The sequence below is a fragment of the Python bivittatus genome, unplaced genomic scaffold (assembly GCF_059951505.1).
Source record: "Python bivittatus isolate LINGU-HERP-01145 unplaced genomic scaffold, Pbiv_v1 ctg000570_np1212, whole genome shotgun sequence".
Classification (NCBI taxonomy): Eukaryota; Metazoa; Chordata; class Lepidosauria; order Squamata; family Pythonidae; genus Python; species Python bivittatus.
Genome location: NW_028277097.1, coordinates 13,381,325 through 13,397,657, shown reverse-complemented (window position 1 = coordinate 13,397,657; position 16,333 = coordinate 13,381,325). Strand labels below are relative to the sequence as shown.

Below are 16,333 nucleotides of genomic sequence, written 5' to 3'. Positions count from 1 at the left end.
ACACTGTCTTATAGAATCCTAGGAGGACTATCAAATTATGAGGAGGTCCCAGGTCCAAGCTGCCAGAATATGGTTTGCTTGGCTTCAGTGTAATGTAATGCGTGAGCCAGGGCACTGTGGCTGCTCAAGAAACTGTGGGGAAAGCAAAACATGGCCTAGCACTGTGTGAAAAAATCCCACCCAATAACAAAGGGTCCACTATTTACCTTGGGAGATTTAAAGGACCGTAAGCAAAATAAATCTGACTGTCCTATAAAACTCTCAAAATGAATGCAGGACCCCCTGTTGTTACAGTCAGAAGGTATCCTGAAAAAGAAATAGTCTGAGAAGGACCATAGTGTTTGCTTCTCAGAGACTACAGAACAGAAATGCAGATGGGGAAGAAACCGTTGGATGATCTAATCCAGCACTGGCTGGGGAATTCTGGGAATTGAAGTCTGTATGTCTTAAAGTTGCCAAGGCTGAGAAACATTGGTCTAATCTCGCTCACATTAGGAAGAGATACTTTGCAAACTAATTATCATTTTATCTCCAAGCTTCAAGAAAGGTTAAATATGTTGTTTCTAAGATGCCTTGGCAAGGTCAACCAAGTCACGTAGCTACCATCTGGGACTTCGCAATTCAAGCATGCACAAACTTGCCAAGTTTATTCCAGTATTTATAATGTAGTTTTTCTGAAACCCATCCAGCTTCCATAGAGTTTCTTCCCCTATTTTTCCACATTCCACATTCTCAGGTCACCCACATTTGTTTCTAGCCCATTTTTAAGGTGCTGACCAATTTGGGAGTAAGCAGTCCAATGCCCATCAAATGCTTTGGGCTTCATCTCCCGCCATCCCAAACCAGTATGGCCAGTGGCAAGGAATTGTGGGCATTTTAACCCCACCCCCCAACATTCCTGTAATTTATGAGTTAAATTAAATGTATGCTTTTTGGAACTGCTTTAACTTTAACACTTTGAGGTCTGGTTTGGTTTTTTAATGGGACGTGGATGGGGTGGCACTGCCTCAGACAGATCTTGTGCGCAATCCAGGGTCCTCTTGGACTCATGGCTCCTGGTAGCCATGGCTAAGAGGGCCTTTGCACACCTTTGGGTTGTGCACCAGTTGCACCCATTCCTGGACTGGGAGGCTCTACTCACTGTCACTCATGCCCTTGTGACCTCCCATCTGGCTACTGCAATGGGATCTACATGGGGCTGCCCTTGAAGAGCATTCAGAAGCTTCAGCTGGTGCAGAAAGAGAATGGAGCTCCCTTTTCTCACTCTTCCAACCCCACTGCTTTCAGATGGTGCCTCTGTAACTCAAAAAATGAAATCTGGTACCCCAAAGCAAAGGATTTTTTAATCAGAAGGAACCAAGCTTGGAAGTGTCAGCCTTCCCAGGTAGACCAGACAGGAAACACAACCACATGAGCTAATTCTACTTTATTATAAGGCTACATTAACAGGATCTGCAAGTCTGAAAGTACAAATCTCCCACCATCTCCTTTTACAGCCTGATCAGCTTGGGAGGTTCCCTTCTGAATTACTTTCTCTTCCCATTATGCATCTGCGGGCTATGCCTTCTCTTATCTGATCTGATCATTCCCTAGGCAGCATCTCCCCCCCCCCCCCGTCTCTCAAGTCATTCTCACATACCATTACCATTACAGAAAGACACCGTTTGTCAAGAAGGGGCTCCAACCTTCACTTTGTCACTGCAAGCCCCATTAGCAGACACAGTCAAAACACACACTCATTGTCACGTAAACCCCTCAGATTACCTTCCCGTGCAAAGGAGCACACATCACACTCAGATGGAAACAACGGAGGGTTGGCTCAGAATGTTTTAAGAATGGTAAAGGCAGTATCGTAAGCCTCTGCTGGGTCTTAGGAGTTATGAGTTATGCCATGTGCCATGCCCAGAATGGCACCAGTAGGTTTTTCAAAAAAACACAGAATGATCCATTCTGAAGAGGATCCATTCTGAAGAGGATCCCACAGAAAGTGGGAAACACAAGCAAATAGACCTTCTGCGCAGGCTTGCACATAACAAGTGCGCTCTATCCATTTCAACAAGGCTACTTCCACCCAAAGGCTTTGTCCCAACTTGCCACCTCCGTTCTGAAAAAAGGATTTCTGCATGTGCAGAGAACCTGCTTTTCTTGATCAAAGGAGAGCCATACAGCCCCCCTTCCTTATAAGATGGGGCTACTTCTGTCTGTAAAGATGCTTTGATTGAAACTTTGTGAAAGCTAAATGACCCTCTGAAGCTCTGCATGCCCACCTATTTTTAGCATGCCTAAACGTCCATGTCTGAACTCCTTCTTCCTTTTCATCCCATTCCTTGAAAGAAGAGAGATGAGGTCAGAGGAGGAAGAGACTGAAGAAAAAAAGATAGGATGGCATCATGGAATGGCTACAAAATTTAGCACCAAATTCGAGATGTACCATCAACCATAAAAGCCAGTGTGGTGTAGTGGTTCAGGTGTTAGAGTAGGCACAGGAGTAGGGAGACTCCGGTTCTCAGCCACAGATGTTCCACGGGTGACTTTGGGTCAGTCCTTCACTCTCATCCCAACCTACTTCACAGGGCTGCTGCTGGAGGAGAGAGCATTATATATACCACCTTGAGCTCCTAAAGGAAAAGCAAGGTATAAATCTAACAAACTCATGGGTTGGGTTCACTCAACACAGAAAACCACAACATGATTTCTCTGGGTTTGGCTTAGCATGTCATTCAAAATCAATTTTACTTTATTCAAGAAACCATAGCTTATTGCAACGTATAAATCCAGCCACTAGGTGGTTTCTTGGCCTCACATTGTAGCATATTGTTCAGGATTACAACTTGAATGAAGCACATGAAGTCTTTGGAATACTTCCACTCACCACAAGCACTATGCTGACAATATTACATAAGATCGAACAAGAAAAACCACAACAGAAGGCGACACTTATTTATTAACAAATAATGGAGATTCTTTGTAGATATAAATGACTGGCACCTATAAGGGGAATTAGAAAATAAAACCAAAGCAAAAAAGAAAATCTAGTTATAATAGACACCGTTTTCCTCAACATAGTGCTTTCCAGGTAGCTACAATGCAACTCCCAAGAATTTCCAACCACAATTATTCTTTGCTCCCCAGTTGTGGTTGGGTTCAAACACTACCCAAACCCATAACATGCTTTCTCTGGTTTTGGTTTGATGAATTCCATGAACCCATCATTCAAGTTTGTTCAATAAACCAGGATTAAGCAAACCAGGATGTAACACAATGTGTGTGTTATCCCAGTCTTTGATTATTTGACAGATGCCTAGCTTTTAAGAGGACTTTACATTAAAAAGACAATACGAAACCTATTTTAATGGATTTTCTTTACATTAAAATCCATTAAAATAGGTTTCATATTGTAGGATGGATTTAAAAATAGCTTCCAGGTCTGAAGTAGGAGAACTGTATTTCTTCTTTATGGGCCCCTATTTCAAGAGCTAGTCACTCCAAGTGCCAGGTAAGAAGCAAGACAGAAATTGCCCACTGATGCTTGGTATCATTTAGGACCAAGTTTGCAGATTACCAGGAGTCAGTCTTCCCATAATGAAACAAATGGTTATTTGTATTTAAGCTACAGTAATTCTTTCTAACTTCCTTCTTTTTCAACTTGGAGTAGATATTTGCAAATATCCCAGCATAGTTGTATCTGTTCCTTGATTATGAGTTTCTGCTTTTCTCCAATGTACAAATATCTACCCCAAGTTGAAAAAGAAGGAAAAGCCTACTGACTGGGTTCACACATTGTAATAAACTATGTTTATAGACTATAATCACAATGGGTTGGATTCACATAATGGGGTAAGCCATAAACCATGGTTTACAAGCTATAACAGCTGAGAGCGAGTCTATGAGTCAGTTTCCCAACCTCAGCATCTTTAAGATGTGTAGATTTCAGTTCCCAGAATTCCTAGCACACTGGCTGGGGAATTCTGGGAATTGAAGTCCACACATCTTAAAGTTGCGGAGGCTGGAAAACACTGGTGTAAATAATGTACTCTCCTATGGGAATCCTGATGATATGCATTCCTTAGGTGGGAATATCCTAGTTAAAACAGTTCTGTGCTTTTTTCCTCTCTCCATGAGTTGGCCAACAATCAGCATTACAAGATATATAGAGGTGTTTTGCAAGATCAAGAAACACTCACATCTGTAGGAGAACACATCAAACAAGCCTCAAACTGCCCAGTTGGCACTTCATCTCAGGCTTTTTGGCAGAAGACTAACATCACTGCTCAGGGCTCTGAACTGAACATACCCTGAAATTTTTTCCCATGAGGAATTCCAATATCAGAAGTTGTCCTTGCCACAGCTTAAAATACATATTAAGAACTGATTAAAACAAAAACAAAAATGCTTCCTTCAGTTCAAATGTTCTTTCTATCTAGTTTTTTTTTCAACCAACACCTTTTAGCAGTAGCTTTTTAAGGCATGAAACATTGTAATCCTAAAACCACTGACCTGATTTAACACAATTTTCTTAACTCTGTTTTGCTGACTAAGCCCCAAGTGGCTGAGTTAATATTGTCTTGAGTCATAAATCACCAGATACAAACTATAATGGCTGGTCCATACAAGCCAGACCCAAACAAGCCACCTTATGGCTTATATTTATAGCCTTAATGTTCAAAAAACCAAAAACAGCCTTGCTGGATTATTTCCCAGTTGGGCAGCCAGTTGTCTCACCTCCTTTCGCTGCTCTTCCCCTGCACTGGAAATCTGAAGCATCACTAAAGAGGGTGGAAGAAATACATTACACTGTTTTTGGCATGTGGAGGGAGCAAAACAGGTGTGTTAAGTCTGGCAAACACCTAAGACACCCCCTTCACATTCCCAACTCACGCCCCAAACAGACCCTGGGCTGGCTTATTTCTGGAAAATGGTTCTTATCACGCCATGCAAAGCCAGGCGCACCCTTGAGAATTGCACAACACTGCCCTAAGCAATCCTGCTTCAAACCACCATGGTGTGCAAGTTCACAGACCTTGTGTGTGGGGAGTGTAGGAAGATCCACAGCACCCCAGTTATCGAGCTAATGGTCATTCAGCAGAGGGAAGGGATCGATGCTCTTTGGAGTTGAGGAGACGCAGAGACAGTGGCTCAGGGCCAAGGATTAACCAGCATTAACATGCTGAATGGTGCATTAACATTATGCCCAGTGCAGCTATTATGCAAAAAAACCCATAATTATTTCTTTGTTATTTATACAAACAGCATTTTGCACAAAATCAGTGCGCCTTAATTTGCAGCCCTACTGATTCAACTTTTCCCCAGAGCAATAAATCAACTAAAGGCTGCTGTTGTTTTCAACACTGGGGATTATATTTTTCTACTACCGATGTCTAACCAGATAGCGCTGCCTAGCAGTAGCCCAAGCTCATGTTTTAACCATTCAGAACCCTGTTGCTGATAAGCTGAATTATTTGAATTGGTAAAATCAACCAATATTTTATATCTGAAGGCTGGGAGATGCTATTCCCTCTGTGTTACATTGCCTTAGAGCCAAACCAATTATATTCATCCAGATGAGGGAATTAGACATATTTTTAATGGTAAAATTAAGTAGTGCAATCCTGAAGAAACGTTCAAAACGTAAGTGAAGAGATTGCACCATTAAAAAATTGGGAAATTGCCCTTATTATATACTGGTTTCTCTCCTAACTGAAAGATTTATGAAACCCTTCATTTCCTTTGTTTTTTCTCTAAGGCTTCTGAATATGTAACACCCTCTGTATCTAAAACATGGGCATCAGGCCCAAACTTGTCATTTTCTGTGCTTTTGTGGCCTGACCTCTGGGCACCTACAACGGTTGTAATTTTTTTCTTTAGCCCCTAACAAATTAATTAATTTCAGCCTCATTCTGAAATGAAAATAATAGCAATCAGTTACACAAGTTGTTGCAAGTATAAATGATGTCTGTTTATGCTTCATGCTTAACTATGTTTTACTGAATAAACCACAGCAAACTGAGTTCACAGAACACATCAGACCGAGAGTAGTGAAATACAATTGCTGAGATTATAGTTTAAGATAAAGGTGTGGTTCACACAGCTTGCTAAGGTAATGGCTGGGTTCCTACAACAAGTTGAACCATAAACTATCTCACTTTGTTTTAGTCTATTTAGTATTCTCTGAGAACCCAGGTTCTGAATCTTAAATCATGGTTGACAAGGTACAATGGTTGGGTTTGCACAAAACACGAAGCCAAAATCAAACCAACTGTAATATAACTAGGAGATTTCACATGGACTGGAGATAGAATCAAAAGTTTCTAAACTGTTAAATTTTGTTCATCCATAGTTATAATTTGGTAGGCTGTGCGAACCAGGTCTGTAACAGCAGCATTAGAAATAGAAACAAAATAATTTACAATGAATCTGTGTCCCCTTTCCTACCACATTTCAACCCTCTTTTGAAACATTGCAGTACAAACTAAAGATACCCACAAGCTGAGCTCCGTTCTTGGTGATAACACGAGCGTGTGCGGATAGTTTGGGGGGCTGCAGCCCTGGTACGATTTGCCCTTGTCTTCTTCTGAGTCTATGGCTGTGGGAATTCCTGTTGGTCTCCTATCCAACTATTAGCCCGGCTCAGCTTTTCCAAGATCAGCCAAAGTTGGCTGGGTGCTACCACCTACCTGAGTTTTCAAGCATTGCCTTTACTCTGTTTCAGCTACAATACAACGGGGCACTACCACAAATTCAGGGTTGCTGCTCACATCAAAAACTTGCACATGCACACCTGGGCCCAGGCAAGTAACTGACAGCATAACCAGATAAGGCACCAGTTCAAGGAATGTGACTAAGAAACGTATTCTTGTATCTCAGTGAGTTTTCTTGGGGGGGGGGGGGGGGGCGGAATGCACAGGAAAGGCCTGAATTGCTTTAATAATGCCAGGAGGTTGTGCCGGATCTGATGGTGAAAGGGGAAAAAAGGCTGCTCCGTGCTGTTGAGAAGCTGTGCTGTGATTTTCGCAGCATCCCGTTCCATCAGAAAGCGAGGCTTGCAGGAGACTCAAAAACGCCTTTCCCAGGACTTGTGAAACTCTTCTGGGGGGTGAAGTTCAAGAGTACGGAATGAAATCAAGGGCAGGGAAGGACGGAGAGCGAGCGAGAGCACACACGTGCACCCGATCTCCAAATCAGCAATCCTCCAAATGCGCTGGACTACCTACGCCTATCATCCTCAGCCAATCACAACAGAACCCATCTGGGACACTCCCCCTGAGGAGAGGCTGGCCCATGGACTTATTTCAGAAGCAGTGGGACAGAACTCCAGACCATTCCCATCCCACCAACAGGAAGAAGAGGAACTTCCCTTCCTTCTGCTCACAACGCCCTTCTGATAACGCTGCTCCCACCCGCAAAGGGTTGGCCTTTCCAGACAGTCAGGCTTCCAGGCTGACTGCATTGCAAGGCCACGGTGCCAAGCTGGTGCCCGACGCTGGCCAATGGCAGGCTGGCTCATTTGCATACGGCTGGGGACACCGGGGGGCGGGGGGGGGACACGATGCAAGACAAAGGGAAAAGTACACCCTGCCAGCAATTCCTGGACCGGAGGCCAGGACACGCAGGCATCTTTTTCAACAACTTGATGGTTGACAGAGCAAAAAAGGGCACCAACATTTCTTTTCCTAGGAGAGCAGGTGGGGGGGTACAAGGAGCTGGTTCAACACTGCCAACCGTTGGCGCTAAACAATAGCGAGCAAAGGCTTTCACTGGCCGCAGCTGCTTATAAGCAAACGGGCACAAAAGAATCTGAGCCCTAAAATAAAGATGCTGAATGGAGACTGAAATAAAAAAGTGCTTTAAGGGACTACAGTTCTGAATCACAATCCAGGGCAAAGTTGGAGTTGTTGTTGAGAGATCAGGAAGATCTGAAGGCTCAGCAAAGAGGGGTCTTTTTACAGCTGGGAAGGGCAGGGATAAAAAAATAATAATAATGTAACTGAATGTGGACTGTGCATTATGACTGTCAAACTGCCCCTACTGTAGATCTAGAGGAGTGTTTCTCAACCTTGGCAACTTTAAGATGTGTGGATTCCAACTCCCAGAATTCCCCATGCTGGCTGGGGAATTCTGGGAGTTGAAGTCCATGCATCTTAAAGTTGCTGAGCTTGAAAGACACTGTTCTAGTCTGAAAAAGCCCCAATGGAGATTTTTCTGCATCATGTTTCCTCTTGGAACTTAACTGATACATGGAATGCAAGGAGGCTGAAAATTTCTGGAGAAAAGCTTGCACAGTGGCAAACAGGAGGCTCCCACACAGCCTTGAGCCGCCTTGTAACTCAGCTCAAAGCAAGAATACCATACCCCCCCACCACCCATAAGAATTTCATTCTTCAATTTGGGGAGTGAAAAAAGATATCTCATTGAACAAGAAGGGTGAAAAATAAAACTGAAGAAAATCTCAGCACCGTCCTATGACAAACCATACTTTATACCTTCACATTTGTTGAAATATACATTTTAAAAATGGAAATGTGGAGGGGGGGGATCAGGCTAACATGACAGATACCTGGTCCACGCAACAATATTCCATATCTTCAACGTTTAAGTTTTTTGCAAACATCTTTCCAACCATCTTATTCAGCCTGGAATATCACCTGTGGGTTATACCTCTCACAACTGGTCAGGAAGAGAAATAAGCTGTCTTCAGGCTGATGTTAACCAAATGAAGGGATTATAGTCCACACTGAGCACTTAATGCTGAATGGGATGTGCTAAATGCCTAGAAGCAGCATTTCCAATACAGTAGCTTCTCTACACTTTCCACCAATGGCCTGGCAGAGGGAAAATACAGGCGGTTTCTAGTTAGAAAACATGTTTCTCATGAACTACCCTTACAACAGAATCACATAACTGGAGGGAGACTTGAACACTGGGAGTGAGAGCCAAATAGGGGTGATGGGCGAAAATGACATGCATTCAGCATGGGAAACACCGCTGGGTATCCCTAAATGTTCAAGGGGGCAGTTGCTCCTATTACAGCTTTGCCTGGGGAAGCAATAGATTGAAAAGGGGGTTATAATTCTTCAAAAGAAAGAACATAACAATAGTCTAATCTTCAGCTTAGAGCAGGCAATCCAAAGGGGCAGGTGTCCCAAGACATGGCTGCCCCACCAATGAATGAAGATTTCCAGTAGGAGCATTTTAACCTGGGAACCAATTAACCTGTTTTTCAAGTGAAATTTGTCTTGCCTTTGGGGACAGTGAGCAAGTATACCTTTCTCCTCTATATTTGGGGAGTAATGCTACATCCCACCTAGTCTGAATTTCTCGAGGCTAAGCCCAGTTTCTCCACTGTCTCCTCCAAGGATTTCTCCCCAGTTTTGCTGCTTTCCCCTGAGCACATTCCAATTTCTTTATACCCTTCTTAAATAGCAGCACCCAGAAAACCCTATTTGGAAGGGTTCCCCCCACCCCTTATTTATTTTCAACAATTACATTGAAGTGCTTATAACAATCTTAGCACTTATCCATTCCTGCTGTCTCCGCAAACAGGAGCACCTGACAGATTTTGCCTGAGCTTGGAAACTAAGCAGACTTGGACCTGGTCAGTAGCTGGATGGGAGGTCACCAGAGAATTCCAGGGCTGGAAAGTCAACTGGAATGTTGAAAACCAATTGAAGGAAACAACGACACACTGCATTTGTCCAGGTGCCAAGAAAACTTCATCATCGAGCTCATGTAGTCCCCAGGAGTCCAGCTCAACTCAAGGCCCTCTTTGCCTTTATTTCTTGCTAGCAGTGGAATCCTGGCAACCATCCAGTCAAGGTTCAGAATCCTCTCACATTGTTGGAGGACAGGAAAAAGAAAGCTGAGTCAGAGAGACTGCCTTGCCTAAGGCCACCTAGAGACTTTGTAGCAGGGAGAAGACTTGAACTCCATCCTCTGTGATTCATAATTAATCAGAAAGGCCCCAACATGCCTACTCCAAATAATATTTCATACATCTGTAGAAATACCTCTAGGGTTGCCCTGCATAGCACAGCAATGAGGCCATCATACTAGTGGCCCCAGTGGGAGCTTTTCAGGGTGGCTACATAGAGAAGACCCAACCTATGGCCTTGACTATCAGAACACTAGAAGAAGATGATGGCAACACTGGCTTGTTTGATGAAGGAAAAGACAATAACTACATGTGTTAGTGACTGGAAACCATTTATGGACTTTCTGCTGGAAACAAAACAAAAAAAATTATTTGTGATTTATGGGTTAGATGATTAGAAAGGGTAGAATATGGAAAGAAGGGAGCCATGAAGTAACCTTAGAGAGACAGGATAAAATATAAATGCATTTATACCTGCTGTAAAGAAGATTGGAAGCCATTCCTTAATATCTTTCTTTCTCTTTCTTTCTTTCTTTTTTTTCTTTCATTACTTTTCTATTTATTTATCACTTTTCCTTTCCTTTCCTTTCTTCTTTACATTCATATTGTCTTTACTTTGCAAAAAAACTTCTTTAGTCAAAATTATTTTAAAAAAAGAATACTAGGAGGGGGTGGCTTTATACGGCAGGTAGGCTGGTCTGAGAGCCAGTGGTTCTTGAGATGGTCCACAATAGGTGAAGGTAGCTCTCCCTATGGTACTGGGCTATGGCTCCCAACATTCCTCCCTCTTAGCCTTATCATCTGGAAGCCATACTTCAACAACACCTTGAAGGCTGTAAGCTCCATGCTCAAAATCAGGTTCATGAAACGGCAGGAACAAAGAAGGTACTAAGCCCAATGCTGTATCTCTGGAGTCCCCAGTAGGGAGGTGGTTATAGACATGAATGGGTCCATGATCTCCCCTTTGGCCCCCTCCAAGCTTTATCCCCTCATGACTTTTGGGATTTATGTCCGACCACATAAGCACGGCAGGCAAAATATGTTCTAAAAAGTCTATAATGCTCTTGAAAGTCCAAACAAATGTGCCCACTGGCTAAACAAACTGAGGATTTCTGCTGTAAACGTGAAACAGAGAGGTAAAAAATGAATGTTTTAAAATACAGGCCAGGAATCAAACAACAGCTGCACCCTATATGAGCGACAGATCACACAGGTCCTACAGTATTATGTGTTTCATGCAGTAGCATAGAAAGCAGTTCTGTCCAGAGTAGAGTAGAATTCTGTATTAAAATAAAAATAAAAAAGGTCCTTGCTTTGAACCCTAATTCTCAAAGACTGGATTTAAATACTCTTGCTTAGTCTTAATTGATTTAACCATGGATGATTGAATAAACCACACTCATCTAGGTTTGCACAACAAAACAAAGTTAAACAGGGTCAAACCATGACCGTATATCATATAGTCCACTAATAATTAAAGGGCTAGTTTTACTTTTGACTGTTCCAAATGGCTAAGGTGTGGTCACTTGTAGAATTGCCTTATCTTTATGCATCTTATTAAACATTAGATACGTTTCCTGTGACCCTCCCTACAAAATTAAGTTAAGCTGAGAAATTCTCGGAGCATTCTTGGCCCTGGTGCTTCAACTGCAGACCTTGGACTCTGAGAGCTTCATCTGTCTCTTGACCCAAGACTTTTAAACAAATCTCTTGTCTGACTCTCCCAGTTTTAAAAAAGCTGCTTTCATTCTAGGGATACAAAGAGTTAAATCCTCACCCTATTTCACTTTCTTTTGGGATCCTTTCTTCTAGATTGCACCTAAAATGTTCCAGGTCATCGTAAAGGCCTGGAAGGATTTCATTAGTAGATTGGTAGGCAACTGCCACCAATTCAATCAAACTTAGAAATAAACAGATCAATAAATAAAGTTGATAATAAATGCTACTAAGCAGTTGATTGATGCAAGGTAGGCTATTAACAGCAGAGGCAGACAAATTTTGGGTGTGCGGCTGCAGCATGTAATGGTCTCTGAAGGCCCAAAGTGATGATGCATAGATGATGCTCTGTGTCACACACCCAAGCTGGCCAGAAATTCTGTGCCCAAGCATGCATCTTTCCTTTTTAAGCATGCTGAGCCACTTTTAAGGCTTGCAATTTCCATGTTGCCCACTTTAAAATGGAAGCTAAAATTCGGTGCCACGCTGGGGAGATTCAAGGTGACCAACAGAGGTTACGAGTCCACGTGTCCCTTTGGTACTACAAGTTGCCCACCTCTGGTTAATAAGCAAGGGCTGCTGGCTTCTCAAAAGAGAAGGACAGAATATTTTGCTGGAACAAGTTAACATCTGTATGGTTACTCTGAGGGTCTGGCTCTCCAGGTGCTGCAGCTGGAGGGTGCATGGCCTGCCAGGCACAGGAAAGGCAGCTGCTACAACATCAGCAGTACACACACAAACTAACATGACAGATGAAGAAGGCTGTGGCTGTCACCTGTCTCTCTGACTTCCTCCAAAAAAAACAGTTACAGTTTTGTAAGTGTACCCTTAGCAGAATTTGCTTGCTTGCCTGCCTGCCTGCCTGCCTTCTTTTTCTTTTTCTTTCTTTCTCTTTCTTTCTTTCTTTCTTTCTTTCTTTCTTTCTTTCTTTCTTTCTTTCTTTCTTTCTTTTCCACATTTACAAAGAGGAAACGACAACTCAGGCAGGTACAAAATCCAAATTTCATCGATGAACGGCATGCTAAGAAACATACGAAACAGCGAACCTCAAGCTAATGCACACAGTTTAAAAAGAACATCCTCTAACCTATAGAAATAAGCAGAAGGGCACTGAATATAAAGAGCTGCATATTTTCTGCTTGAAACTCTCCAGAAATGCAACATTGGAAGCAAATTCATATAGACGGGTTCTCCTTTTCCTAAACAACCAGAGGATATAACAAGAAAACCAACAGAGGTGAATTAACTGATGTCACATCTCTGCCGCTAATTTACTGTGTGACCTCAGATAAGGCACTCTTTTCCTGTGTTGGATTTTACACACACACACACACACACACACACAAATACACACAGACACATATAAAGAGAAAGAATGAGGAGCTCTAGGTTGCAGGTAGAGAAGAAAAGCTATTTAGGGTTGTTGTTTTTACCAGCTATTCCTTCAGTAATTATTCCTCACAAGGAACTTCCCCCATGATGCATAGATGAAAAGAAAAGAAAGTTGTTGGGGTTTTTTTGGGGGGGGGGTAAAATAAATTTTATGTATCCCTCCCTTCTAACTGTTTCTTTGTACCCAACTGAGCATCCAGTTCCTATTTATTTATTTATTTATTTATTGTCACAGAATATTGGGGGAGACCTGAGTGTCAATCTGTGGTAGTAAAAAGTCAGGAGGAGTCTGGTAGCAGCTTTTCCAGCTAACACGTTTTGGTAAAAGGCTGCAACTCACAAAAGCTTATGCCTTTTAATAGTCTGTTAGTCGGAAAAGATGCCACCAGACTCCTTCAAAAAATTATGTGAGACTTTCAGGTGATTCGCCTCTCAGCGGTAAAGGATTCGTAACAACCTCATTAAAAAAAAAAAAAAAGTTAATCCACAGTTTATAAACTATAAGGTTTGCACGGTACAGTAGATGAAATTAGGAGAGGCAGAAGACTGGCAATGCTACTAGTCTTGGCCACAGTAATAAGTGAGTATGGAGCTGTTTTCAGCTGGAAAGGGAAGGAGAAAAGAAGACGTTCAAGACCAAAGTTGAAGGCCCAAGGAAGATCAGATGTCAGGGTGCTGTTCTGCAGTGCTCTCCTGATAGATAGGAAAAATGGAGGAACACCCAGCCCTGGCTTCCAGCCCACGAGTGAGGAACAAAACCATGGGAAAATTTTACAGGATTCCCTTCAGGCAGAAACAAGAATGCCAAGTTGCTTTGGTTAGCCAGACCTGCAGTGAAGATTTTTTTTCAAGTATAGCATACCACCCAAAAGTGAGGAGTGTCAGTTCAAACCTCAGGAATGGCATACCGGGTTGATGGAGGAAAGGAGCATGTGTTTCTGCCTTGGGCTGAACAAGACTAAGCAATGCTGCCTTCTAGTAGAAAGCTGGGTTCCCACAAGATGCTTTCTTCTCTTACTGAAGTAATCCACTGAATTGTAAACTAACCAAACAGGCTGAGTTTGCACAGCTTGCTAAACCACCAACCCCTGCCAACCACTGGTTAAATTAACCAAGCGTGGCAAGCTGTTAGGTTTTAACTGACTTGGTTAAGTGCAAAGGGTGAGTGCAGAGTTTCCACAAGCATCAGTCAAGGCTTCTGCTCCTGTAAAACTTCCCACATCCCCCAACTCACAAACCTAGCACCTTGCCTGTTCCTTATTTGGAAAGAGGCAGAGTGAATGGACAGGAGGACAGGAGCAAGAAAGGGGTCCGCTGAGGCCTCTTTCCTAGCCCAATCTAGAAGAGCCACATGTCCTGGACTTCACTCCACAAACATTGCCAAGTTCACCTTATCAGGCACAAACAGCTCAGTTTTTCATAGGAAAAGGTCACTGTTTTTCACGTCATGGTCTAAGAGCTATAAATGGATCCATCCAAATAAACAGAGCCCTTTTCTGAGTAGCCAGGCTGAAACATTAACTTAGGAGGTATGGAACACATGGCCTCAGACCTAATGTACAAAACTGAAAGATAATGTACATCATGCACAGAAATGAAATTGAAAGCGGTCTTCTTCCTCGCCGTTTCCCTGCGCTGGATTAAAATGTTCAAAATGGGCAGCTCACTCAGCCAGCCAAGTGGGTTGGGAAACAGTCCAAAACATCTGGAGGGCACCAAGTTGAGGAAGGCTGTCTTCATCCGTATCCCCCCTAGAGCTTTTAAAAGGCAGGTTCCTACCCTTGGCGAGCAGAACAGCAGCCAGAAGATTTTATCACGCCTCCGCAGGATCGCCATTAAGCTACCCTGCCACGCTCAGTTTCAAGAGGAAGGCTGGGGTATCGGAGTACGAAGTGTAAAAACTGAAGAGGCCACCTGTGGTCGGATATAATGCAGGGCCTGGCTAGATCTGTCAGTTGACCATTGCAACCAAAGGCTCAGAGGCACGAAAGGTTCGCAAGACAGGGAAATGAAACTGTGAGGAAAAATTGGGAGTGAAGAAAAAAAGAAGGAAGGGAGTGGTACCCGAGGGGAGTAATGCAGGGAAATGTGAAATGAGGCGAGGGGGGTGGGAAGGAGAGACAGACCTATTTTACCCTTTGCACAAGTCCCAGGGACTAGGCTCCCTCTCCCAGCACTAAAAGTTAAACTCCTCCTTCCATTCTAAAATTAGGAATTTCAAATTGCCAGCTTTCCTGAAAGTTACAACTCTAAGCTTGGGCTCCTCATCTCCACGTGTCTGAAACGCGAAGTTCCCCAGAACTGGGATGAATCGCTTCTGCACACGTTCAGAGGCGCCGCCTCAAAAGTTGGATTTCCCCGGAGCGGACCCCCTCTAGACATGCTCAGAGGCACAGCCGCTTCTCCTCTCGCAAGCGAGAACCCGAGCATTACGAAACAGCCTCCGGGGTTACGCCCTGACTCAACCCTGGCAGCTCGCGCTTCTTGCGCAGACAAGAGGCCAGGTCCCGGGGGAGGTAGGCTCCGGCTTGCCCCCACCGCCGGCCCCTTCTTCGGCCCCGGACACCCCGCGTTTCCCCGCCGGCTTACCTGAAATAGTAGACATCGCTCTTGCCGGCGCTCAGCCCCGATTTGCGGATGACCTCTTCCTTCTTCCAGCCGGGGGGCAACGCCGGACAGTCCACCCTCTTGCCCCGCTTCTCCATCCGGGGGCCTCGGCGGTGCCCCTCGGCCGGAGCCTCAGCCGGAGCCGGAGCCGGAGCCGGGGGAAGTGGGGCGCTCCCGGGCCGAGGCCTGCTGGCCAGCTCACCGGCCCCTTCGGCAGGGGCGGCTGGGAGAGGTCGGCGGGGCGCGCTGCCGGGCAGGCGCGAGGAGCGGCGCTGGCACTCTCTCGCCGGGGCGCGTCGGGGCGGCTGTCCAGCAGCAGCGGCAGAAGCAGCGGCGGCCGCGGCGGTAGCAGTGCCCACCCCGGCCGCCTCCTTCTCCGCCTCCGCCGCTGCCGCCGTCGAGCCCCCTCGGCCAGCGCTGGGAGGAAGGGTCGGGGCTGCGCGCGCAGGGCTTTCCTTCGGCCAGGTGGCGAGGGCGACGGCGGCGGCGGAGGAGGAGGAGGAGGCAGCGGCGGCGGCGGCGGCGGCGGCGGCGGGGGGAGCGGCGGCTGCTGCTGCTGCTGCGGCTGCTTCCGTAACTGAGCCTCGGAATCCGTGTCATCGGCGCTCGGAACCTCGGGGTCATAGAGCCCGCGCGGCACAGCCAGGGGAGGGAGGAGAGTGGGAAGGATGACGGCGCGCCAGCCAGCCAGCCAGCGAGCCGCCGCGCCCACGCCCGCCCCGGCCCCAGCCCAGCCCCGGCCCCAGCCAG

At 45.0% G+C, this 16,333-nt stretch overlaps 1 protein-coding gene across 1 annotated transcript in view; it reads right to left on the bottom strand.

Annotated features, from left to right (window-relative positions):
- The window catches only part of MBD2 (methyl-CpG binding domain protein 2), a 51,821-nt gene extending 35,609 nt beyond the window's left edge, over positions 1-16,212 (bottom strand). The window contains exon 1 of the mRNA XM_088152823.1: positions 15,566-16,212. Coding sequence (XP_088008949.1) covers positions 15,566-15,681 — 116 coding nt within the window. The 5' untranslated portion in view covers positions 15,682-16,212. The remainder of the gene's footprint in view (positions 1-15,565) is intronic.
- Positions 16,213-16,333: the final 121 nt, after the last annotated feature.